At 44.3% G+C, this 27,851-nt stretch overlaps 1 protein-coding gene across 1 annotated transcript; it reads right to left on the bottom strand.

Annotated features, from left to right (window-relative positions):
• Nucleotides 1-23,673: 23,673 nt before the first annotated feature.
• Nucleotides 23,674-24,368, bottom strand: LOC131248619 (uncharacterized). The gene has a single exon (XM_058248985.1). The coding sequence runs from the start codon at nt 24,244-24,246 to the stop codon at nt 23,731-23,733; it is 516 nt and encodes a 171-aa protein (XP_058104968.1). The 5' UTR covers nt 24,247-24,368; the 3' UTR covers nt 23,674-23,730.
• Nucleotides 24,369-27,851: the final 3,483 nt, after the last annotated feature.

Here is a 27,851-nt window from a genome sequence, read left to right as displayed (position 1 = left end):
GCACACACTTTCACCACCCTCTAAGCTTTCTATAAGCTTATGCATGATAGATGAGTGCAGGTAGTGTTAGGTTGCAGCAGTGTTGAGCTTGGAGCGTGTAGCTGTCCTCTGGAGCTTTGATTTCGATATATATATTTTCCTTTCAGCATTGTATTCAAATGATTATATTAGTGGATAAGTGATGATGATGTTGCCTTTATGATTTGGGTATACTTGTGGCTATGCTTCTTATGAGACAAATGTATGTTAGAAAATCCTCCTTGTAGGATCTCAGGATCGGGACCTGGTGTATGTACGCTGGGGCCCGAGAATGGGATACTACGGAGGCTGTCGGCACCGGGTTCGACGATTGAGATTCATGTGTGTAAGACCCGTATCTTAGTCCGTATTGTTCCATCGACTGCCGCGATCCTTCCCATCAAATTTCGATAACATGCGACCTATAATCGACGTTTGTGCCTGGTTCTAGGTCATATCCTGTAGATTTGAGTCAGCTTAACCTGAGACCCATTACGATGGCACTGTCGCCGCGGTTCCAACGCTGCGTCTCGTGCGCCAATCCGATGCTTAGATCATAAGATGTGGACCGTGCATTATAATGGCCGTGGACCGCATCTTGCGGGACCTACCCATCCCATGTAGCACCAATCTCTAGGTAATCATGAGGGTGATGGATGACATCACCCTAGCTATAGCCACCTTACCCTAGCCTTAGCCACCCTACCTTAGCTATAGCCACCCTACCTTAGCTATAGCCACCCTACCCCTTAGCCTTCTTACAAGCATTTATTTCTAGCCACCCTCTCTTATAAGTAATCATGACCTACCTAAGCTACTCTCTCTCTCTCTCTCTCTCATTTTTCAAACCCACATTCCTAAGTAAGGAAAACCCCACGTCCAAGCCTTCCTATGGAGAGAAAAATGTAATTTGTGTGGCCCACTTCCCATCCCAAAGATCCTTCATCCAAGCCATCCACTTCTCATCTCCCTCCATCAAAGTGAAGCATAAGGAGATCGGCTTTCCAACGGACCAAGAATATCGACGGTGGGTGCTTATTAGGATAGATTTTCATGTTTTGATGATGGGCCAAGTGAGGCCTACCGATTGATGGTGTGGATCTCACTTTGGACCCTTGATGTTGCCGATGGACCACTTTGATCCTCATGATCATTCCATGATGGGGCCATTCTCCATGGACCCCATCATGATGTTTATTTTCCATGTATGGATAGGGTCATCTAGACCTTGATGAATCCTTGATTTGGTGGGCCCACATGTATTGGGACCCACTTGATGTATAATTTCTTGCAAGGGAGGGCTCATAGTGGCGGAGCCCTCCATCACACGCACCTCACTCTATTTCTCTCTCTCCCTCTCTTTTTAGTCATTTTTTCTGTGTGTGATGATATGGTCGTGTGGCCCATTTGGATGGCCCCCACCACGAAGCATGTATTGGATCCAACTCATTGGTGAGTGAGGCCCACTTTATATGTGTTGTTCCAAACCACCTAGCCATGTGGTGGTCCACTTGAGCAGGGCTCACCTTAAATGTTCCCATGCACCAAAACGTCCAGCATCCCCTGGACGCTGGACGTGAAAACAAATATGAGCTTGATTTTAAGCTTACTAGGTGGGCCAATTGTGTAGGCCCCACCTTGATGTATGTATTCAATCCATGTCGTCCATCCCATTTAGAGGATCATTTTAGGCGTTGAGCGGAAAAATGAAGTCCATCCGATCTTCTTGCGGGCCATAGCATGTAAAACATTGGTTTTTACTGTTGAAAGTCACCCCGACAATTTTTATACGCCGAAAAACATCGGATATTGGACTCGTTGGAATGGTCTTGAGCCATAGAGACCAATGGACGAACTGGATTCAGTTGATGCGGGTCCCATACACGAAAACTGCAGAAAAACTCGATTTCAAAAAATAAAATAAAATATTTCATGAAGCAGACGCTGCTGCTGTCAAAGACTCAGGCAGCACCTGCTGCTGGCGGGCGGGCGGACGAGAGCAGACCCACGGCCCTTGCCGTGGCCCCACCCTGATGTATATTTGCCATCCAACCCGTTCATATGGTGGGCCACCTCCATCAGTGGGCCCCCTCCAAATTTCAACCACATCCAAGACTCAGGTGGCCCACAACAGAGGAAACCGTGGAATTGAACGTCTGCCCTTGAAACTCCTTTTCTGGGCCACAGAAGTGTTGGATCAAGATGAAATTTGTTTTCCTCTTCATTCCAGGTCCGTATGACCTTCTCAATGGATTGGATGGATAGTAAACATAATGATGGGCCCCACGTGGGACCCACAGAGATGTATGGGTTTCATTCACACCATCCGTCTAGGGGACGGTGTGTGTGTGCACGTGCGTGCGTGTGCGTGTGTGCGTGTGTGTGCATGTGTGTGCTCGTATGTGTGTGTGTATATATATATAAAATATCATATACAATATTGTATATATATATATATTATAAATTATATATTATATTATATATAGTATACAGGAGGGTGGGCCTTCATGTGGACCCCCACCATGATGCTTGTGTTGCATCCAAATTGTCTAACCATTTTGAAAGCTCAATCTATAGTCCAAGTAGACCCCACCTTGGTATATATATAAGGCCATAGGATTAGGCCCATCTTGATGTATTATGGCCTGTTATTGGGGCCCACTTGAGGATAGACATGGAGCCCAATTGGTGTGGCCCATCTAATGTACATAAAGCCCATGTGATTAGGCCCATTTTGATGTATTCTAAAGCCCATGGGTTATGGCCCATTGCAATGTACATAAGGCCCGTTGGTGAGGCCTATTAATGCGGCCCATTTGATGAATGTAAGGCCCATGTGATACGGCCCATTTGATGTATCTAAGGCCCATGGGTCGAGGCCCAATGGGTTGTCCTTAGGGTCCATTGCAATGCGTGATTTCTCTATGGTTTGTGGCAGGCTATGCCTTGGGAGGAATGTTGGTTTGACGTCCACATTGCAAGTATAATGTTGGTTAAATGTCCGCATTATGACTCTCCTTAGGGCCCATTGATAGGCCGTACTTATTGTGTGTAGGCCGTCTAGGCTCATCTGCATTGTAAGGATAATTCACCACTTTGTAACATGATTAGTATATCTCCATGACTCATGCCCATACGCATCATATGTATGCTTGATGTGAGGAATATTTGATCATAGCATAAGCCGTTGGGCTGAGGCATTTACGGGACTCTTTATGAGACGGAGTGCCCCACATGAGCGGGTGGTACGTGCGAGATTGCTGCATGACTGACGGTTTGACTCATGCATTTTGCATTGTGTGTCATGATTCACTGCATGCCCTAGCAACATCAGGGCCGTGGCCTCCATAGGCACATCGTGGATAGTCGTATCGGATATCGAAAATATTAGTTCTAGCATTGTGGGCACTTTAGATGTCCTTGGGTGAAAATCTCAGAACCTTTTTGGTACCAGGAGATGCTCCAACATCTAGACCGAGTGGATACACGAGTGACCGAGTGCCGAATACCAGTAGGCTGTGCCTCCCACTGTATCGTGGTCGGTTGGAAGGAAGTGTGGCCTTATCCGCCTAAGTGAGGGGGCTATAAGCTAGGCTGAGTTTAACCAGCTCGTAAATGAGTCCGCTATTGACGAGCCGGATAGGTATTGGCAGACTACTGATCAAGCGGATAGTGTGGTCTCTTCCACTTGCTTGACTGTGCAGCTAGGGAGGAGGTAGTCAGTGTGAGGTGTATTAGACCCCGGTGATATCCAGAGGGGAACCGTACTGATATGTGTACTTGATGAGTACTGGCACGATTGCTTTGCATCTCGCATATGACATTTGGTTACATAGGCCTCGCATCACATGGCCTTAGTATGGTCGATAGCATTCATGCCTTGCATTACATAGCATTGGTACAGCTGATAACATTCATAGACCTACCGCATATTTCTGCATTAATCTGATATTGCACACTTGGCGCTTGCCTTGCGCACACACTTACACCACCCTCTAAGCTTTTGTAAGCTTATGCACGACCGTTGCGTGCAGGTGCCGTTGGTCCGCAGCAGCGTTGAGGCAGGAGCGCGCATCTGATCATTTTAGAGTTTTTTTGATCACCTTGTATTTCCCTTTCTCCATTGTACTTAAAAGTTTTTAATATAGTGGATATGTGGTGATGTTATTTTGTGAGTTGGTTATGCTTGTGGTTATGCTCCATGACAAAAAAAAATTCATACCAAAAATCCTCCTTGTGGGATCCTAGGATCGGAACCTGGCATGTAAGTGTCGAAATTCGAGAATGGGGTACTACGGAGTCTGTCGGCCCTGGATTCGACGATCGAGAATTTTGTGAGCCCGTTTTCTGAGTTTGGGGCATGACAGAAGTTGGTATCAGAGCATAGCTTGGGAATACCTAAGGATCACATCACATATCTTCTATGAACTTAGAATGAATAGGTTCCGAGTCCGAATAACTTAGCGATTTAGACCCTTAACATATATGCCTTCGAGAATTCTCAAGGCTGATAGGCCCTTGTTCCTTCCTATAGGACGTAATGGCTAGAAGATCGACCTGAGTGAATCCCGCTCCACCACCTGCGACTCCTGCTCCACCACCTGCTACTCCCGATCTACCACCTGCGACTCTCGCTCTGCCATTGGATATCCCTGCTTTTCACCCTGAGGATGCCACTCCCTTACTTGAGATCGGTGCGGATCCGACCGTACCCGTGAGTGCCACCCAGGTGCAGTAGATGCTTCAGGTAATGACCGCTATTCTTCAGGGGCAGAGTAGGTGTCCCACTGTTACACCAGCTGAGGCCGAGCAGGAGCGTGTGAGCGCCCTTCTCAAGGACTTCCAACAGCACGATCCTCCACATTTTCGGGGCGAGCCTGACCCTACTACAACAGAGATATGGTGCTCCGAGGTGAAGAAAATATTTGACACCATGAGATGTATAACCCAGCAGCGAGTCCCATTAGCTGTATTCCTTCTCCAGGGTGAGGCTCAGCATTGGTGGACATCTATACCCCGATCGGTAGCGACCGATTTTGAGTGGACCTGGGAGGACTTTGTGGACTGGTTTGACCGGAAGTTCTTTCCCGAGCATGTGCGACAGCAGCGCGCATTAGAGTTTGAGAGTCTGGTCTAGGGAGACATGACTGTGTCCTAGTATGAGGCATGTTTCGTCACACTATCCAGATTCGCGACGTATCTTGTTGATGATGAGGGGCGAAAGGCTCGCCGTTTTGAGAACGGTTTGCGTCCTGCCCTCAGGAGTCGTGTGATTAGACATCTGCTTCCGACATTTGAGCAGATCGTGGAGAGGGCACATATTTATGAGTCAGATTGGGCCAGTTTGCAGAGAGCTTGTGACCAGAGAGGAGATCAGAAAAGGAAGGCGCCCTCTGGTAGTTCCCAGCAGCAGCAGCATCGTTCACAGTAGCGATGCACGACCCGCCCAGCATTTCGAGCACCAGCAGTACCCCCAGCACCACCTCCGGGACCGTTCGCAGGTACTTGCTTTGGGTGCTGTAAAACAGGACATCGCGTGCACAAGTATCCCCATCCACAACGGCAACAGCCGAGGGCACCGCATCAGCCCCCACGACAGCCACCACAGTAGCAACAACGACCATAGCATCAGCCTCCAGGGCCTCCCCCACAACAGCAGAGGCAGCAGATCAGGCCGCCACAGCGGCAGCAGCATCAGCAGAGACCTCAGAGGGGACCTGCACCTCCCCAGCAGGCCCAGGGCAGATTTTATGCCGCACAGCAGGACCCTCAGTCATCAGGAGGGGTCGTCGAGGGTACTCTCCCTGTTTCTACATGCATTGCACATGTATTGTTTGACTCTGGTGCATCGCATTCCTTTGTGGCCGCTGATTTCTATCGATCAACCGGTTTGCCGATGGAGTCTGCCCATGAGGGTTTGTTAGTATCGACGCCCTTAGGGAAGACTGTAGTATTAGACTGATTTTGTGCATCTTGCCCCGTTCTGATTGGGGATATCTTCTTGCCCGCCGACTTATTCGTATTACCGATGTCCGATTTTGATGTTATCCGGGGTATGGACTGGCTTGCCGAGTACCATGCCGTATTAGACTACTTTGCGAGGACAGTCACGTTCTGTATACCCAGCGTGCCAAAGTTTCAGTTTGTTGCCGAGCCCAGAGGAGAGCAGCTTTCTTGCCTGTTATCGTGTGCCGTTGAGGAGACAGTCGCTTTGTGTATCGACTAACTGCCGGTGGTTTGTGGTTTTTCCGATGTGTTCTAGGAGATTCCGGGGTTACCACCTCGTCGGCACACTGAGTTCCAGATTGATCTTGTGCCTGGTACTGCGCCTATTTCAAAGGCCCCGTATCGTATAGCACCGTTGGAGTTATGGGAACTGTAGAAGCAGCTGGACGAGTTACGTGAGTTAGGATTTATCCGTCTGAGCAGTTCACTATGGGGAGCACCGGTACTCTTCGTAAAGAAGAAGGATGGCTCGTTGAGGCTTTGCGTAGATTACTGCGAGCTCAACAAGGTTACAATCAAGAATAAGTACCCGCTTCTGAGGATCGATGATTTATTTGATCAGCTGCAAGAGGCGCAGTTCTTTTCGAAGTTAGACTTGCGGTCCGGTTATCATTAGGTTTGGGTTCGAGATGAGGATATCTTGAAGACAGCTTTCAGGACGCATTATGGTCATTTTGAGTTCCAGGTCATGTCCTTTGGGCTGACCAATGTGCCCGCAGTGTTCATGCAGTTGATGAACGGGGTCTTCCGTCCGTACCTCGACCAGTTTGTTGTGGTGTTCATCGACGACATTCTGATCTACTCAAGGACTCGTGAGGAGCATGAGCGGCATCTAGAGATTACATTGTAGACCTTCCGTGCACACCAGCTTTAAGCGAAGCTAGAGAAGTGCGAGTTTTGACAGGAGGAGGTGAAGTTCCTCAATCATGTAGTGATAAGGCAGGGTGTCACCATGGACCCCTCGAAGATTGATGTCATGTGTCAGTGGGGCCAGCCCATGAACGCATCTGAGATCTGCAGTTTTCTTGGTTTGGTGGGCTACTACCGACGTTTTATTAAGGGATTCTCTCGCATTGCAGCCCCGTTGACCAGGTTGACCTGGAAGGGTACTAAGTTCTTTTGGAGCGACGCTTGTGAGCAGGCATTTATGGAGCTGAAGGACCGTCTCACGTCTGCTCCTGTCCTCACTCTTCCTTCTGGGAGTGATGGATTTGTTGTATTTACCAATGCCTCGCGAGTCGGCTTAGGTGCTGTCCTGATGCAGCATGGGAAGCCGGTGGCTTATGCAACTCGCCAGCTCAAAGTTCATGAGCTGAACTATCCCATGCATGATTTGGAGCTAGCAGCAGTTGTCTTCACCTTGAAGGTGTGGAGGCACTATCTTTATGGGGTGAGGTTCGAGCTCTTCTCCGACCACAAGAGCTTGAAGTATCTGTTCTCTCAGTCCGAGCTGAACGTGAGGCAGAGGCGTTGGATGGAGCTCCTAAAAGACTATAATTTTGATCTCCAGTACCACCTGGGCAAGGCGAACGTGGTGGCGGATGCCCTTAGCAGCCAGCCACGAGGCCTGGTAGCACACATGATGATTCAGGAGTGAAGGATGCTCGAGGATATAGCAGAGTATGACTTCGATTTTGGTCTACAATCTTCTATCGTCCAGTTATCGAGCCTGTCGATTCAACCCTCTCTTGTCGTAAGGGTGATCGAGGCTCAGCAGACAGACGAGTCGTTACAAGATTACCGAGCATAGGCAACATCTGAGAGTCAGACAGATTGACAGATTGGTTCTGATGGTGGACTTCGCTTCAGAGGCCGATTATGTGTCCCAGATATTCCTGAGTTATGCCGAGATCTTATGACCGAGGCATATCGATCACGATTTTCTATCCACCCTGACTTGACGAAGATGTATTGCGATATGAGGCATCAGTATTTTTGGTCGAGGATGAAGTGCTAGATAGCCAGTTTTGTGGCCGAGTGTGACATGTGCCAGCGTGTCAAGGCCGATCATCAGAGACCCCCTGATCTATTGCAGCCGTTGAGTGTCCCGATGTGGATGTGGGAGCACATATTTACCGATTTTGTCATGGGTTGGCCGAGGACACAGCACGGTCATGACATCATCTGGGTTGTTGTGGACCGTCTGACGAAGTCGGCACATTTTCTTGTGATTCGTGAGACTTGGCATATGGATCGGCTTGCCAAGATGTTTGTTGATGAGATCATGAGACTACACGGCGTTCCTGTCTCTATCATTTCAGACCAAGACCCGAGATTCACGTCTCAGTTTTGGAGGAGCTTCCAGAGAGCAATGGGCACTGATTTGCAGCTCAGCACCGTGTATCATCCGCAGACTGATGGCCTGACTGAGAGGGTCAACTAGATCCTTGAGGATATGCTTAAGGCCTGCGCGATTGATTTCTCGGGTAGTTGGGACGAGCACCTGTGATTGGCTGAGTTCACATACAACAACAGCTATCAGGTGACCATTGGCATGGCTCTTTTTGAGGCATTATATGACAGACCGTGCAGATCCCTAAGTTGTTGGACCGAGGTTAAAGAGCGGCGTCTCCTAGGTCCCGAGCTTGTGCTGCAGACATCAGAGACTATCGATGTCATCAGGCAGAGGATGTGCACAGCTCAGAGCGGGCAGAAGAGTTTTGCTGACCGTCAGCGTTGTCCCTTGGAGTTTACCGTTGGGAACGATGTGTATCTTAAGGTCTCACCCATGAAGGGTGTGGTTCGTTTTGGAGTGAAGGGCAAGCTTGCCCCGAGATTTATAGGACCTTTTGAGATCACCGGGCACGTTGGCACCATGGCCTATCGGCTTGCCTTGCCATCTCAGTTGTCTGGCGTCCACAACATTTTTCACATTTCTATGTTGAGGAAGAGTGGATTAGACATCGTGCCTGTTATTGATTGGCAGCCGTTGGAGGTTCGTGAGGACGCTTTTTACGTTGAGCAGCCAGTTCGTATCCTCGATCGAAAGGAGCAGGTCTTACGGACCAAGGTCATTCCCTTGGTAAATGTGCAGTGGGGCCATCATAGTGTGGATGAGGCGTCTTGGGAGTGCGAGGCGGAGATTCGCGAGCGCTATCCCCATCTTTTCGATGTTTGATTATATGTTGTACTGTGTTTTGATTATATATGATGTTATATTTCCTAATTCCCTTATGAGTTATATTGAGTTGTGATGGTAGTGTAAATTTCGAGGACGAAATTTTTATTTGGTAAGGAGAGCTGTAAGACCCGTATCTTAGTCCGTATTGTTCCGTCGACTGCCGTGATCCTTCCCGTCAAGTTCCGATAACATGCGACCTATAATCAATGTTTGCTCGCGATCCTAGGTCATATCCTGTAGATTTGAGTCAGCTTAACCCGAGATCCATACCATTACGATCGCACCGTCACCGCGGTTCCAACGCCGCGTCTCGTGTGCCAATACGACGCTTAGATCATAAGATGTGGACCGTGCATTATAATGGCCGTGGACCACATATTGCGGGACCCGCCCATCTCATGTGGCACCAATCTCTAGGTAATCATGAGGGTGATGTCATACATCACCCTAGCTATAGCCACCTTACCCTAGCCTTAGCTACCCTACCTTAGCTATAGCCACCCTACCCTAGCTATAGCCACCCTACCCCCTAGCCTTCTTACAAGCATTTATTGCTAGCCACCCTCTCTTACAAGTAATCATGACCTACCTAAGCTACTCTCTCTCTCTCTCTCTCTCTCTCTCTCATTTTTCAAACCCACATTCCCAAGCAAGGAAAACCCCACGTCCAAGCCTTTCCATGGAGAGAAAAATGTAATTTGTGTGGCCCACTTCCCATCCTAAAGATCCTTCATCCAAGCCATCCACTTCTCATCTCCCTCCATCAAAGTGAAGCATAAGGAGATCGGCTTTTGATTCGGCCGTTGAGAAGGTTCGATGAGGACGCTTATTACGATATGATTGCGTTCATGTATCCTCGATCGAAAGGAGCAAATTTGACGGCTACCGATTGATGGTTGGATCTCACTTTGGACCTTGAATGTGCAGTGGGGCCATCATAGTGTGGATGAGGCGTCTTGGGAGCGCGAGGCGGAGATTCTCCATGGACCCCATTATGATGTTTATTTTCCATGTATGGATAGGGTCATCTAGACCTTGCATTTGGTGGGGAAAGGATCTCCACCGTTGAATCCTTGATTTGGTGGGCCCACATGTATTGGGACCCACTTGATGTATAATTTCTTGCAAGGGAGGGCTCATAGTGGCGGAGCCCTCCATCACACGCGTCCCACTCTATTTCTCTCTCTCCCTCTCTTTTTAGTCATTTTTTTTTGTGTGATGATATGGTCGTGTGGCCCACTTAGATGGCCCCCACCACGAAGCATGTATTGGATCCAAGTCATTGGTGAGTGAGGCCCACTTTATATGTGTTGTTCCAAGCCACCTAGCCATGTGGTGGTCCACCTGAGCAGGGCCCATCTTAAATGTTCCCATGCACCAAAACGTCCAGCGTCCCCTGAACACTGGACACGAAAACAAATATGAGCTTGATTTTAAGCTTATGGGTGGGCCAATTGTGTAGGCTCCACCTTGATGTATGTATTCAATCCATGTCGTCCATCCCATTTAGAGGATCATTTTAGGCGTTGAGCCGAAAAATGAAGTCCATCCGATCTTCTTGCGGGCCATAGCATGTAAAACATTGGTTTTTACCGTTGAAAGTCACCTCGACAATTTTTATGCGCTGAAAAACATCGGATATTGGACTCGTTGGAACGGTCTTGAGTCATAGAGAGCAATGGACAGGCTGGATTCAGTTGATGCGGGTCCCATACCCGAAAAATCGCAGAAAAACTCGGTTTCGAAAAAAAATAAAAATAAAAATATTACATGCAGCAGACGCTGCTGCTGTTAGAGACGCAGGCAACGCCTGCTGCTGGCGGGCGGACGGATGAGAGCAGACCCACGGCCCTAGCCATGGGCCCCACCCTGATTTATATTTGCCATCCAACCCGTTTATATGGTGGGCCACCTCCATCAGTGGGCCCCCTTCAAATTTCATCCACATCCAAGACTCAGGTGGCCCACATCAGAGGAAATAGTGGAATTGAATGTCTGCCCTTGAAATGCCTTTTCTGGGCCACAGAAGTGTTGGATCAAGATGAAATTTGTTTTCCTCTTCATTCCAGGTCCGTATGACCTTCTCAACGGATTGGATGGTTAGTAAACATAATGATGAGCCCCACGTGGGACCCACAGTGATGTATGGGTTTCATTCACACCGTCCGTCTAGGGGACAGTGTGTGTGCACGTGCGTGTGTGTGCGTGTGCGCGTGTGTGTGTGCGCGCGTGTGTGTGTGTATATATATATAATATTATATACAATATTGTATATATATATTATATAAATTATATATTATATTATATATAGTATACAGGAGGGTGGGCCTTCATGTGGACCCCCACCATGATGCTTGTGTTGCATCCAAATTGTCTAACCATTTTGAAAGCTCAAACTATAGTCTAAGTGGACCCCACCTTGGTATATATATAAGGCCATAGGATTAGGCCCATCTTGATGTATTATGGCCTGTTGTTGGGGCCCACTTGAGGATAGACATGGAGCCTAATTGGTGTGGCCCATCTAATGTACATAAAGCCCATGTGATTAGGCCCATTTTGATGTATTCTAAAGCCCATGGGTTATGGCCCATTGCAATGTACATAAGGCCCGTTGGTGAGGCCTATTAATGCGGCCCATTTGATGAATGTAAGGCCCATGTGATATGGCCCATTTGATGTATCTAAGGCCCATGGGTCGAGGCCCAATGGGTTGTCCTTAGGGTCCATTGCAATGCGTGATTTCTATATGGTTTGTGGCAGGCTATGCCTTGGGAGCAATGTTGGTTTGACGTCCACATTGCAAGTATAATGTTTGTTAAATGTCCGCATTACGACTCTCCCTAGGGCCCATTGATAGGCCATACTTGTTGTGTGTAGGTTGTCTAGGCTCATCTGCATTGTAAGGATAATTCACCACTTTGTAACATGATTAGTATATCTCCATGACTCATGCCCATACGCATCATATGTATGCTTGATGTGAGGAATGTTTGATCATAGCATAAGCCGTTGGGCTGAGGCATTTACGGGACTCCTTATGAGATGGAGTGCCCCACATGAGCGCGTGGTACGTACGAGATTGCTGCATGACTGACGGTTTGACTCATGCATTTTGCATTGTGTGTCGTGGTTCACTGCACGCCCTAGCAACATCAGGGCCGTGGCCTCCATAGGCACATCGTGGATGGTCATATCAGATACCGAAAATATTGGTTGTAGCATTATGGGCATTTAGGATGTTCTTGGGTGAAATTCCCAGAACCTTTTTGGTACAAGGAGATGCTCCAACATCTAGACCGAGTGGATACACGAGCGCCCGAGTGTCGAATACCAGTAGGCTGTGTCTCTCACTGTGTCGTGGTCGGTTGGAAGGGGGTGTGGCCTTATCCGCCTGAGTGAGGGGGCTATAAGCTAGGCTGAGTTTGACCAGCTCGCAAATGAGTCTGCTATCGACGAGCTGGGTAGGTATTGGCAGACTATTGGTCAGGCGGATAGTGTGCTCTCTTCCACTTGCTTGACTGTGCAGCTAGGGAGGAGGCAGTCAGTGTGAGGTGTATTAGACCCCGGTGATATCCAGAGGGGAACCGTACTGATATGTGTACTTGATGAGTATTGGCACGCTTGCTTTGCATCTCGCATATGACATTTGGCTATATAGGCCTCGCATCACATGGCCTTAGTATGGTCAATAGCATTCATGCCTTGCATTACATAGCATTGGTACAGCTGATAACATTCATGGACCTACCGCATATTTCTGCATTACTCTGATATTGCACACTTGGCGCTTGCCTTGCGCACACACTTACACCATCATCTAAGCTTTTGTAAGCTTATGCACGACCATTGCGTGCTGATGCCGTTGGACAACAGCAGCGTTGAGGTAGGAGCGCGCATCTGATCATTTTGGAGTTTTTTTTATCATCTTGTATTTCCCTTTCTCTATTGTACTTAAAAGTTTTTGATATAGTGGATATGTGGTGATGTTGTTTTGTGACTTAGTTATGCTTTATTACAAAAAAAATAATACTGAAAATCCTCCTTGTACGATCCCTGGATCGAAATCTGGCATGTAAGTGTCGGAATCCGAGAATGAGGTACTACGGAGGCTGTCGGCGCCGATTCAGCGATTGAGAATTTTGTGAGCCCGTTTTTCAAGTTTGGGGCATGATAATGTGGATCCAATTTCTGGGTTTGGGGCGTGATAACCCTTGACCTCAGGTTAGTCACGCGCCCTAACCAAAATCCTTGCCATTGTGAAGGTACACAACAATTAGTTGTGTACCACTAGCCCGAGTGAATAGTGAATGAATAAATGAATGTGTATGCAACTCCTACTCAATAAGTTCACGTATCAGTATTGTACATCTCTTGAATCATCACCGGGGTCTATTACACTTCAAACTAGATTACCGCCCCATCGCGAACAACCAGGTGAGTGGAAGAGTCCTCACTATCTGCCTGACTAGTAGTCAGCCAATGCCTACCAGGCACAATGATAACGGACCCATTTATGAGCTGGTTAAACTCAGCCTAGTTTTTCCCATTACGAATCGGGCGGATAAGGCTACACCCCCTTCCAACCGACCATGACGCAGTGGGAGAGGTGGCCTACTGGTATTCGGCACGCGGACCCTCATGTAATCCACTAGGTCTAGACGTTGGAGCGTCCTCCAGTACTAAGAGGGTTTAACGATTTTCACCCAAGGCCATCTATGGCGGCCCGATGCTAGTAACAGATTTTCAGTATCCCATCTGGCCATCCATACTATGCCTGTGGAGGCCAGGGCTCTGATGTCGCCAGGGCGTACAGTAATCACAATGTAGGATGTATGAGTCATACAATGTAGTCATGCATCAATCCCACGCATACTGTGTGCTCATGTGAGATGATCTCTGCCTATCAGGGAGTCTCATAACAATCTGCCCAATGACATATGCAATGGTCAACCACATATCATAACAAACATGCAGATATGTGTGTTGGTATATATCATGATGCTATGCTGTCACATACTCATAATCGATATCGACAACTGGCACCGATAATTGACCTCGATAATCAGCCTAACAAAGGGCCTAAAGAAAAGGTCACAATGTGGACATTTAACCATCATTGCCCATCAATGTGGACATTTAACCAACATTGCTCCCAAGGAGTGGTCCACATAGAGCCTAATATATAGTGGGCTCATGGCCTCACATAAGGGCCCAATACACATCCCATTGGCTGTACACAAAGGCCTCATGCACAATATAATGGGCCTCACGTAAGAGTTTAATATACATCACAGTGGGTCTCACTCAAGGGCTTAATACAATCACGATGGGCCTCACTCATGGGCCACATATACATCTCATTGGGCTGCACATATGGGCCTCACATACATCATATGGGTAGCAATACATGGGCCTCAGATACATCACAATGGGCTACGACCCATGGGCCTCAATATATGCCATAATGGGCCGTAACCCATAGGCCTCAATATACGTCAAGTGGGCCGCATTAATGGCCGCACCAATGGGTCTCATATATAACGAGTGGGCCGCATTAATGGGCCGCACCAATGGGCCTAATATACATCACTATGGGCCACATCATATGGGCTAGAAATACATCTCAATGGACCTCATCATATGGGCCAGAAATACATCACATCAGGCCTTGCCCGTGGGCCTCAAATACATCACAATGGGCCACAACCCATGGGCTTCAAATACACAATAGGTGGGCCCTGTACATGGGCCTAATATACATCATAGGTGGGCCCTGCACATGGGCCTCATACACATTAAGTGGGCTGCATCAATGGGCGGCACTAATGGGCCTCATAGATGGGCTACAAATATATCAAGGTGGGCCACAAGTATATCAAAGTGGGCCTCTCGAATGGGCCACAAAAAACATCAAAGTGGGCTTGACGGATGGGCCACAAAATACATCAAGGTGGGCCTTATAGATGGGCCACAAGTATATTAAAGTGGGCCTCTCGAATGGGCCACAAAATACATCAAGGTGGGCCTCACAGATGGGCCACAAGTATACCAAAGTGGGCCTCAAGTGGGAGCTTGGATTACATCTAAAATCATTTCAATAGTTGCAGGTGCAACATGTGTATCATTGTACACTACATTCTATGGGGCACATGGCACTCTAATGATGATCAGCACCGCCCAAACATTGTCTATGTAAATCAGCACTATCCAAACATTGAACAGCATCGTCCAAACACTGTCCATGTAAATCAGTACCGTCCAAACATTGTCCAGGTAAATCAGCACCATCCGAACATTGTCCAGGTAAATCAACATCGTCCAAACATTGTCCAGCACTGTCCAAACATTGTCCAACACTGTCCAGCACAATCTGGATGGTGTGGATAATATAAAATAAATACATCAGGGTGGGTCCCACTCGCTGATAAGGAAAAACGGATGGACGTGTGAATATACAACACATCATCAAAGTGGGCCCTACCCATCCAGAACATAGATGAATGGCGTGGCTAACAGATACATCATGGTGTGGCCCACATAGCACCGTCCAGTCAGGTCCAGCACTGTCCAGATGGTTTGGACGGTGTGGATGAAACAAATACACCATGGTGTGGCCCACATGGCACCGTCTAATCAGGTCTAACACCGTCTAGATGGTTTGGATGGTGTGAATGAAACAAATACATCACGTCGGACCCAAAAAACCTACTAATGTAATCATAACAATGGGTCTCACCATTTGGACAGTTAGGATGAACACATACTTCAGGGTGGGCTCCACACACGTGGCAGGTGAGTGCAACACGCGCATCACATCGGGCCCCTCATGAATGGACGGTCTGGATCTGACGTACATGTGGGACCCACATGACTTGCTGATGCCATTCCAGTTGCTGGATCCCCACCATCAGATGGATGGTCTCCCCCCCTCTTTAAAAAAATAATACATAAATCACGGTGGATCACATATCCAGACCGCTGGACGGTTTGGATCCAACGAATGGACGGCGTTGGTAAAACACATGCACCATGGCTAGTCCACACGTGTGGGCCCCGCCAGCTCAGCATCAAGCTGACATTTGTATTTTTTTCTCCCAGTGTCCAAGGATTAGACGGACTGCGTGGGTTTCATCCACACATCAGGTGGGTCCCATCTAGATAGATGGACAGTATGGATGAAATCCACACGTAGGTGGGTCCCATGTAGCTGGACGGCATGGATCATCATAGGTGGGCCATCATAAAAAAAAAAATATATATATATATATATATAGAGAGAGAGAGAGAGAGAGAGAGAGAAGGGGAGAGACTCCGCCACTATGAGCCCTCCCTATACAATGTATACATCAAGATGGGTCCCACCATAAGTGGGCCCTTAAGTCACAAAATCACAATATAAAATCACCCACCTTTGATCTCCTCTTCCTTCTTCCACCTATAGCCTCTAGAGTTCAAAGGGAACGATTTCAACGGTCGAGATGATCTTTGGATGGTGGAGATGGGAGGTAGGAAGGTGGGCCACACTAGCTTCTCTCATGGAAGCTTGAATGTGGGTTGCTTGGAGAATGAGGGAGAGAGATGAGAGAGAGAGGTGTAAGAGAGAGAGAGAGAGAGAGAGAGAGAGATGGGTGAGTGATGGGTGTACTTAGTTGTAAGAGAGAGAATTGACTTTGGGGAGAGTAGTTGTACTTGGAGATGGGTGTTGTACTTCGACTAGTGATGTGATTGATTTGACATGTTTCTCTTAGGTTTATAAATGTGCGGTGTTTCCTCGAACTGAACGTAAGCCCACGTCTCCTGGCTTGGGTATCACCTTAGCGCGTGAGACGTGACGATGGCGCGGTCACAAGGATACAAGTCTCAGGTCAAGCTGACTCTAGAATACGAGATATAACTTAGGATCGTCCGCAACTGCTATCTACGCATCGCGGGTCGCCGAAATTCGACCGAGAGGACCACGGAAGCCTATGGAATGGTACGGGCTAGGATACGGGTTTCACGCAATGCTTGGACTAGTTGAACTAAGACTAAGACTGGTCGAAGTAAAGACTAAATTAAGTACAATGACCCAAATTAAATAGCAATGTTAATGACCTAATCCTAAGGTCTTTCTAGGGTCATGTATACCTTAAATGTGAGTATTGAAATTAAACCATTGGTTACTTCGGTAGATAGGACACTTCAAAGCATATGAAGCTTGACCTTGAATTCTTGAATTTGTCTCGAACTTGTATCTTGAGACTTGAGTAAAAGTACTTGAGCTTGTTCTTGTGACTTGAGCTTGAATTAGAGACATGATGAACTTCAACTTGTTGTTGTAGTTAAACATGCGTACTTGTAGCACATATAACGTTGATGTAGATAACACCACACTCATCTTCGAATGAAGGTGAACTTTCCATCAATTTGAACTTGAAGGTGAACTAGCCATCTATCAAAACAAGTCAACCATACTGAAGTGTTTTGGCACAATAAAATTTGACCACTCAAGGTTTTAGATTTTCAACTAAGCACTAACAAAATGGCCATAGGATTTTAATTTGATCATAATTAAATAGGCTTTAGATGTGCAAGACTGCTGAAGTTTATCTAAAATCTCCTAGATAAAATCAAAGAAACAATCTAATAACCAAATTATAAATTCCTGAATTTTCTTGATGGGATCATAGACCAGTTTGATTCTATCGAAGGACCTTCGATCCTGTCGAATGCTCGTTCAATCCTATTGACAGAGCCGTTGACTACTCATTATATAACCATTGGAAACTTTTTATATATTATAAGCATTCGATTCTTGAACAAAAGGATGAATTTTTAGCACAAGTAGAGCCTCGATGATTCTCCACTCAATATCCCTCTCCTAGAATTCCAACCATAGGTTTTCATGTTATCTTCCATGTGATTAACCACTCTAATGAGCATTTTAACCTCCATTATGAAGATGTATATGAACTCCTTCATTTTTTAGAGATTACACACTAAGACTATAGGTATATCCTTATCTACGTTTCTTAAAATATCCATTAACTGTAAGAGATTCTACCCTATCCTCCTATTGCCTTAGTCACCTCGTTGGAGTATTAAATGTATGGTGATTGATCATAGAAGCTGAAGCATATGCATCAATGATCGTGAGAGCAATTAAGAAGATGATTGAAGTACGAGAGAACATCTATCAAGCATCTCAAGAAAGACGCATTAAAGAGACTCAATCCAACAAGTAATGTTGTCAATTTAAATTTAATATACTATTTCCTTATATAGGATTGAGTACACAGTTTGTGACCCAAAATTGATAGGTCTTTGTGTAGGACTGTCTCTAGCAAGAGTGTACATATGTTCTTGTGTAGGACCGCCACTGGGCATGGGTGCATATGTGTTAGTCTTTGTGGGAGCATCTGCCGGGAGTATATGTAGGTCATTGGATTAGGACCGTAGTGGTTGTTAGTTATCCAATAGAAAACCAACTAAGTCTTTATGGAAGCCACTGACATGAGTGGAAACGTGTATTATTGACACAGGTGAGTATGTTTAGGTCTTTGTGCAGGGTTGTCATCGACATGGGTGTGTACGTGGTCCACTAACATGAGTGTGTACATGTGTAAGTTTTTGTATAAGCCTCCGATGGGAGTGTACGCTTGTAAAGGTTAAAGGTGAACCTGATTTAAAGCCTCCGAAATAGTGAAGTCTAGTACACTTGAGGAGAGTGCATTTGCCAGGAGTCGAGTATGCAAGTTTCTGAATTATTATATATCATTGTTTTGCAATTTTGATTTGAGCACATTTTTATTTATGCTTATGAGTTTAATTGGTTGGATTATATTAATACTTAAATAAATTATATGCTAGGCATTTGGTTGTTAACACACATACACATATAAGATATTTATCTTACACATAGATTAGTTGTTGAACTTGTTGCATCATTTGTAGTTTATGATTGGACCCTTATGCTTTAATTGCTCATAATTAGTAAATTAGTTAATTAGGCAAAGAATTTTTAAGTTGTCATATTCACCATCCTTCAGGACTTAACTGTAATTTTAAGCTCCATTAAGCTTTCGCGTGCTGTGGTAGACAATCTATATAATTTCAACTGGTACTTCTATTTATTCTTGTAACTTACCTATTTCTTTTACTCCTACCTTGATCATAGACAGTGGACATTTGCGCTTATAACCCCTGCTCTCTCATTTTATTTTATTTTTTACAAAATTCATTTAGACTACTGATGTTAAACCAATCACGTTACCAACTAGAGACGTCATACTGGTTATTTATGTCAGCTTGGTTCCTTTATCTCAATTATTATCTCTTTATAATGTTCTTGTGTGCCAAATTTTAATTTTAATTTCTTATATGTTAGTCAACTAAAAGTTTGAATTGTATTGTCATATTTTTTCAACTTTTTATGTCTTTTACGACTTGTCATTGATGAAATTGATTGGGATAGGTGAAGTACGAGGCAAACTCTACCATTACCTTTCACCCTAAGTTCAAGCACCTTCAACCATACTAGTTACTCAGACTCCACATTCTTATAACCTTAAACAGATGCATCTTGATCAACCCTCTGCTACTCGCTTATCTCAAATACAATTTTCTCAAAATACTGTATTTAATTTTTTTCTTCTTGTCGTATTTCTCAAATGGCTAAGCAAACTCGTCATCATTTTTCATGAAGTTGTAATAGAAGCACAAATCCTTTTGATTTAATTTGTTGTATATGATATTTAGGGTACTGGGTATCCCACACCATCACAAACTAATGCACACTATTTTATCATTATCATCGATAATTACTCCCACTACACTTGGGTTTACCTTATTCGTTTCAAATATAAAACATATTTGTTGTTAAAAAACTTTTATACCATGGTTAGGACTCAGTTCTAATGTCAAGTTCACCAACTACATACTGACAATGGGATTAAGTTTCTCTCTAACTCAATGCAAGAATTTCTTCAAGAACATTGTATTATCCATCGATGTACTTGTGTGAAACCCTATAATAAAATGGAGTACCTAAGTGCAAACATTAACAAGTTGCTCGTGCCTTATAGTTTCAATTAAATTTACCTTTATCATTTCGGGGGGAGAGGGGATGCGTTTTACCTACCACCATTTAATTAACTATATACTCAATTTCAATTTGGATTGTAAAACTCCATATGAAATGCTTTGAAAAAATAAACTATGCTGTAATCATCTTTGAGTTTTTAGATGTTTGTGTTATGTATTACGTTTACTTCTCATCATCATACGTTTGTTGTACATGCTTTTTAATCTTTGTTTGTTATCATTTTGGACAATGAAAATATTGAGTTTATAACCTTGAAACGAAATGTACCTTCACGTCTCGTTATGTCATCTTCGTCGAAGACACACTTCTTTTCCAAACCACAACAAGCATCTTTGCCATATCTCCTCTTATTATTCCCATACCAGTCCTGGAGCCAAATCTTGATCACTGCTCATCACCCTCAACCCTAAGTTTAATTTTTATATCATTTACTATTCCACCATCATCTACCCATTGTCATTTTCATCGTATCATTACTTGATCTACCTGCCTAAATGACTATGTCTATTCCATCCTTCCACTTGCAACTTCTTATACTTTACCTCCTCCATAGGCTTTTGTAGGTACTGTTCATCAATTGTCTAACTTTCTTTCATATAGTCGTTTATTAATCACATCACCTTGCTTTCTTCTCTCTCTTCTCATGATGAGCCGACATCATTTTCTCAATCTATTAAATATTTTTAGTGGCATCAAGATATGACAACAAAAATCCAGGCATTAGAGGAGAACTAAGCCTGGACTCTCCAATCGCTACCTCTAGGTAAAAGACCAATGACTTTTATATAGGTGTACAAAGTCAAACATCGTAACCATCAAGCATTTTAAAGCACATCAACCAGCAAAAGGCTACAATCAGATTGATGGTCTTAATTTTCATGATACATTCGCACCATTTGTCAAAATTGTCACTGTGCGATGTTCCTTGGCTGTAGCTGCAATTCGCCATGGGCCGCTCCATCAATTAGACATCATCAATGTCTACATGATAATATTTCCAACTTTGCTAAACAAGGGGAGCACCGTGTTTGCCGACTTAATCAATCACTTTACAATCTTTGGTAGGCTTCCGAAAACTGGTTTTGTGAAGTTTTCCTCTATGCTCAAAGAAGCCGAATACTACTAATCCAAAATATATTATTCGTTTTTCGCTCATTCTAAATGCGCCATATTCATAGTGGCTTTTGTCTACGTTAATGATATTATCCTCACAAGTAATGACTCATCTGCCATTACAACATTAAAGGAATTTCTTCACACTAAGTTTCACACTACAAATCTCAGTCTCTGAAATATTTTTTAGGTGTTGAAGTGGCTCACTCTCCCATAGGCATAAGTACAGTTTGGAAATCCTCAAAGATATATAGCGGTCACCTTGGAGCTGGCCCACTACCTTTCCTATGGAGCAAGTTTTGTGTTTAAGTATTGATCAGGGTTCACCTCTTTTAGACCAAAATATGTATTGATGTCTCATTAGATGCCTCACATAACTGATCGTAGCCAGGCTTGATATTGTTTATGCGGTAGACGTTCCAGGCCAATTCATGCACAGTCCTCCCCAACCTCATTATTATGATGCGGTCGTTCAAGTACTCTGATATTTGAAATCTGGTATATGAAGAGGCATCATCCTGTCTAGCTCCCTTCAATTACCCCCTTATTGAGACTCCGATTAGGCAAATTGTCTTATGACATGATGCTCTATTAAAGGTTGGTTTACAATGCCTAGACAATGCTTAGTTTTTTTTTTTTTTTTAAATGAAAAAATAAAATAAAATAAAACACCGTCTAACAATCATCCGTTGGGGCTAAGTAGCTTAATATAGCCAATGTTGCTTGTGAACTTGGCTTAAAAATCTCCTTTATGATATTGGTGTTTTATACCTCCAATGGATGTAGGTTCATAGCCAATGTTGCTTGTGAACGTGGCTTAAAAATCTCCTTTATGATATTGGTGTTTTATACCTCCAATGGATGTAGGTTCATTATGATAATCAAAAAGTTCTTCACATTGCCCAATCATGTATTTCATGAATGAACCAAACATATTGAAATTGTTTGCACCTCATTCGAGAAAAAGATATCCCTTTGGGCTATTTATATTTCTTATGTGCCCTTGGATCAACAACTTGCTGATGTCTTCTATAAAGCATTTGGTAGGGATCCTCATTCTTTTACTTTCATGGTTAGATCTAGCTAGGTGGTAATTGATTGAGATTGATTGTAATCTCACTTAATTAGGGCATAATGTTTTTTGATTGGGGGCCCTCTTCATGTACATATATACACAACACTACACTTATACCAAAAATACAACAAAAAAATTAATCATTTTCCTCTAGATTTTATGTTTGTTAGATTTTTGTTTTCTTTAAGCATGTCTTACAAAGTCTTGTGGTGGATCTTTTATTTTATTTTTTGTTTTTTACTTACACACCCACCTACACCATATGGGTGCTGATCCCTGGTCTCAGTGATGAAACAGAGCCCCTCTACCACTGAGCCATGTAGCCCGACCCAACCTTGTGGTGCATCTGGTTCTTCTTATAAACCGTGCATTCTCTTTAAGAGCATGGATTGCACACCTGATGAGTGGACCCGCACGCCTGGACCTGCCTGACTTTCTGTTCTAATCATCTTCACACAGACCATATTTGGCTGCTAGTAGCCCACACACTGTCAAGTTGGCATGTGTTGCATGAAAGGTGCCTGTGGAGACGATGCGTGGTGCAGCAAGTCATTGAGGCTCGTTTAGTGAATGGTCGAGACTCTGGACTGATGATTCCATACTTTTTTCTGAAAGTGATTTGGACCATCCATATTTATAGCCATATATTAGCTGGCTAGAATGACATGGTCCGGGCGATTTTTGCGTGGGACGATCAACCAAAACACATTATCGATATCACACATCGAAGATTGGACACTCGTACCAATTAATTTAGACCACAAAAATTTGTTGACCTTTGATGGAATGGTTAGGATGATCACACTGCCCTTTTCTTATTATTAATGTGGACCATCTATTTCATGAGAGACCATTGACTCAATTTAAACCGATTAAACCGTGGAATCCAATATCGCAGAGTCACAGTCCCTAAATGAGAGTCGTTAAATAATCCATTCCAGAGGAAGCAAGACCATTGGATAAATTTTTCATTTTCATTTTAACCATCCAAAAAATTGTCCAGCAATCATCAAGTCAGGTAATCAAATGGATGTAATTAATACTATTTATTATTATCATGGTACATCTAAACTGTGAAATATAGTTGGACAGCTTAATTTAATTCAAATGTATCCCATGTATGCAATTTCCAAGTGCCTGCGTATGAACCATCACACTATGATAGAGTATCAGAGTTTTTCTCATTGTGTGTGAGTGTGTATTGGTTAAATGAAAAAAAAAAAAAAAAAAAAAAAAAAAGAAGAAGAAGAAGAAGAGAAGAAGAAAGAAAAAAAAAATAAAATAGCAGGCCAAACTGCTACCTCGCCATATTCATCTAAGCCGCTCTTCTTCATTGAGCAGCTCTTCCAGCATCGTTTCCATCTCATCCAACCGAACCCCCCAATCGCTCCTTATATGCAAGGGCCGTACATCGCTGTAGTCCCCAACACTGTCCTCGGCCCTTCCTTCCCTACTCGGCTTTCCCTTCATCCCCTTCTTTCCCTTTCTGCTAGTCGCCTTCTGCACAGCTGCTTTCTGCAAAGCAAAGAGCACATCCGAGCCTTTCAGCGACGCCCCTGCCTTCTTCTCTTCCCTTCTTGAAGAATCTGACCGGCGTACCTCCAGAAGCGATTCTTCCTCGAGCCGCGTCTCGGATTTCAGAGCCGTAAGGAGGGTTAGGCCTAGGTCGCCTACCTCCTCCGATTCGTCATCGTCGTATTGGATTTGGGGCGAAGGGCGTCGCCTCCTGCGTATCTTAGCATAGACCACAACCAACGCGCGATGGGGGAGGGTTTTTTTCTGCATTGGGCAGAGGGGCAGCCTCGTAGGAGGCCAGGCTGCGAGCATTTTCCAGAGAGAGAGAGAGAGAGAGAGCACCTGATCTTTATGCAGAGCAATCCACCAGAGAAGCTGAAAACTTCTTTATTAGCAGAGAAATGCCCTTGGAATTGTAGGGTCACAATGGGTCGGGTTTGGGCCGGGCCCTCTCAACCTTAAGACCAAAGGCCCGACCCCACCTGGAAATTGAAGAAATTTTTATTTCTCGCTAGAAAGTTCCTAATCCATCCGTTGGTCAGGTGGACCCTACATGCACATAAAGTAAGCATTTTTGGAGAATAAGCATACTTAAAGGATATGACACGTGGGAACATGAAGTCAGGTGGGCTAAAATAACTTGAGCCCAAGCTCCGTCTAAAACTTTATGGACCATGAGGTCCAAACCCGGTCCACGGGGCCATTCTAGGGCAAGCCTGATCTAGAGCCGGGTTCAGCTTGTTGGGACCGCACATCCCATTGCCACCCTTGAAAGTAGGGCTGAAAGTTGGGTTGGGTTGGGAATTCTCAACCCAAACTTAATCCAAGCGGGCTCAGTTGAGTTGGTCAGGTTGGATACATGCTAATATTTTCATTATTAAGTTAGTTTATTTTTTAATTTTTGTACTTATTTTATTAATTATATATGTAATTATTTATTGTAAAGAATTTTATTTTTTTTAAATAAACAAGTTTAAAATATATGTCAAACACTTCCTTAAAACTCCCGTTGTGTAGCATGCAATCTATTTAGGAGAGAAATCCGACATATCTTGCTAGCTTGACTCATTGGAAATAATGGCACCAGAAACTATACCTTCACCGCAAATGATCCACACTCAATTATGTATGGATCAGGTTCCTATTGGGTCGGGCAACCCAAGATCTCAACGTAATTTCAACCCAAGTTTTATCGGGTTAACCCAAGCCCAAGACCAAACCCGATATATCCTGCCCGAGCCCAGCTCCATGACGGGTGGGCATGGGTAGGTCGTGTTGAATCCGCCCGACTTTCAGCCCTACTTGAAAGTGCCGGGGATGGTCTCATACATTGGAACATGTGATAATTACATGCGTCCGAGCTATGTTGGGCCCACCTGTGACACTTAGGTGGAATCTAGACCGTGAATTTAATACGCCTCCTTATCCTATGATGCACTACACCGTGTGATCCGACATTCTAAGTGGATGTTTCTATGGCGGGCGTCCCCCTCTCCTGTGTCCTTCATTCTTCCCTTTGGTATGGTCCATCAGAGTTATGATCAAGCTAGTTTTTGATATGTACGCCTAAATTAACATTGGGGCGTGCATCTAATGGATGGTGTGGATGTCAATCATATATCAGGGTGGGCCCCACATGTTCGAATGTATGTGATCATTCTCCCAGCGGGCCTTTGCCTAACCGACTGTGGAAGTTTCCTGATTCCAGAGCACACTCCCTATAAGGTACCTGGACCTACCGTACATGTGGATGCATTGTCCGCTGTACGCAGAACATGCATGTGACGAAAGTGGGCCCAACAGTGAATGGAACTTATATTAAGAAGAGCACTGATTGGACGGTTTTGTACAATGTGATGTGGAACGTTTCAATTCTACTTGATAGTCAGAATTGGGTGGTTAGGATTTGTTTTTTGTTTTTCAAGGTACGTGATCAACAATCGGGCTTTTAATTTGAATGGTCCGGATTGACGTACATGCATGAGACACAGATGACTGTTTTGCACTTGCCGCACCTCATGTCCATATTAGCATCAGCATGTCCAATGGACCAATTCAGCAAGAGACAGATAACGGGCCGGGCAGGGGCGAACTCATGATTATTATGCAAGCCCGAGACTGGACACGACCACCCACTTTGTACAAGATCTAGCTGTTCATTAGGTGTGCCACATCATGCATGATAGTTGACCAAAAAAAAAAAAAAAACCCTTGAAATTCCAATTGGGCAGGTCTGCTCTGGTGGGAACAGAGACACAGCCCAAGCCCTGCCCAATTAATAAAAAGGTCTTAAATTTTAGGACCGGGGTCCAGGACCTACTAGTCCATCCCTAGGGTCGTTTGGCACAGTGGATTTGAGTGGATTTCAAATCCCTTGTTTGTTTGGTACCATAAAGTAACTGGGGGTTTCAAATCCTCTAAAAAAGGAGTTTAAAATCCACAGTAAGAGCTTGGATTACATTTAAAATCCTTCCAAGAATTACATGTGTAATATGTATATCATGGGGCTATTATTCTATTGGGCATATGACTCACTAATGATGTCCCAAAACAATTAGATTATCAATTGCATCATTATAATTACTTTAATATGATGATCAGCACCGTCCAAACATTGTCCATGTAAATCAATGGTTAAAAATAATTGGTTAGTCATTCGGATATGATTTTGTGGTTGTGGCCCATCCAAGACTTGTAATTTCATCATTTTTTGGCAAAGCATATATTTCAGAAGGCTTATTGCAACCATTTTGTAATAGAGATATTAGAGTTGATTTAGTAATTAAATTCGAGCCCATGTGAATATACCATGTATAGCTACTTTTGGATTAAAGTTGATTCCCAATCCAGGGTGCCAAACAAAATAGGAGGATTTCAAATCCAGGGGTTTTCAAATCCACGCTCTCAAACAGGCCTCCCACAACCTCAACAAGTTGGGTTGGGCTCAATGACTTGTATGAGCCTTAATGGTATGAAGCCCAGCAGGGCCCAATTATTCAAAGTGCTTTTAAGAATATTTCCAAGCTCAACCAGGTGGCCACTAGGTTCAACCGAAACCTTGTTCAAAGTGGGCCGGTTTAGTCAGGAAGGGCACACACACCAAATGTGTCATTTCATTTGAGCCCATCCAGCATTGTATGCGAGAAGTCTCATGAAGTGCCAAATCCCCCGGCAAGCTGGCCCAGGTTCAGTGCTGCAGACCATTGATTCGATGGGCCCCAACAAGGAAAGGGAACGCCCAATAGTCTTCTAATTGGAAACTTCCTGCATGCCAATCTCTTGCACTTCACCTGGGCCTTCATTCTATTTCTTTGTTAACCAATCTAATATTTATCCCCTGATTGGAGGGTTAGAATCTTCCAACTTGAAATACTTTTCACACAGACCAACGAACTGGATCACCAAACCATGGGTACAAGGACTCAGCGCATTAGGACACATCTCTTTCCGAACCCAATATATCTTTATTTTTTATTTTATTTTTATTTTTAATTTTTTGTTCTCTAAGCGCTACGACGTGCAAGTTCCACCAACGAAGATGGGCTAAAGTATGTCCCAGCCCAGCCCACAAAATAAACCATTGTGCAATTCAAACATGGGCTAGTGATGGCTGTGCATTGTTGGCTTATAGTCACTTAGCTACACCACCCAATTAATAGATGGGCTTAAAGTTTAGTAACCAGCCATCCTACAACCTAATTTCTGTTCAAGCCATGCCCGAAAACTGCAGCAAGTATATGGGTAAAATTAGAGGATATCTATATGAAGAAATCTTTTTATAATCGCCTCTACTTTAAGCTACAGTTGTTCAATCTAAAGATGATAGATGAAGCCGATGTTGAGACCTACATTAGTAACTTTAATAAGTTAATTTGCAAATAAAAGATGATGATCAGACATGCATCCTGTTGAATTAT

Source organism: Magnolia sinica, chromosome 6 (genome assembly GCF_029962835.1).
Source record: "Magnolia sinica isolate HGM2019 chromosome 6, MsV1, whole genome shotgun sequence".
Lineage (NCBI taxonomy): Eukaryota > Viridiplantae > Streptophyta > Magnoliopsida > Magnoliales > Magnoliaceae > Magnolia > Magnolia sinica.
Note: the sequence above shows the minus strand (reverse complement) of the source record. Positions and strands in the feature narration are given on the sequence as shown.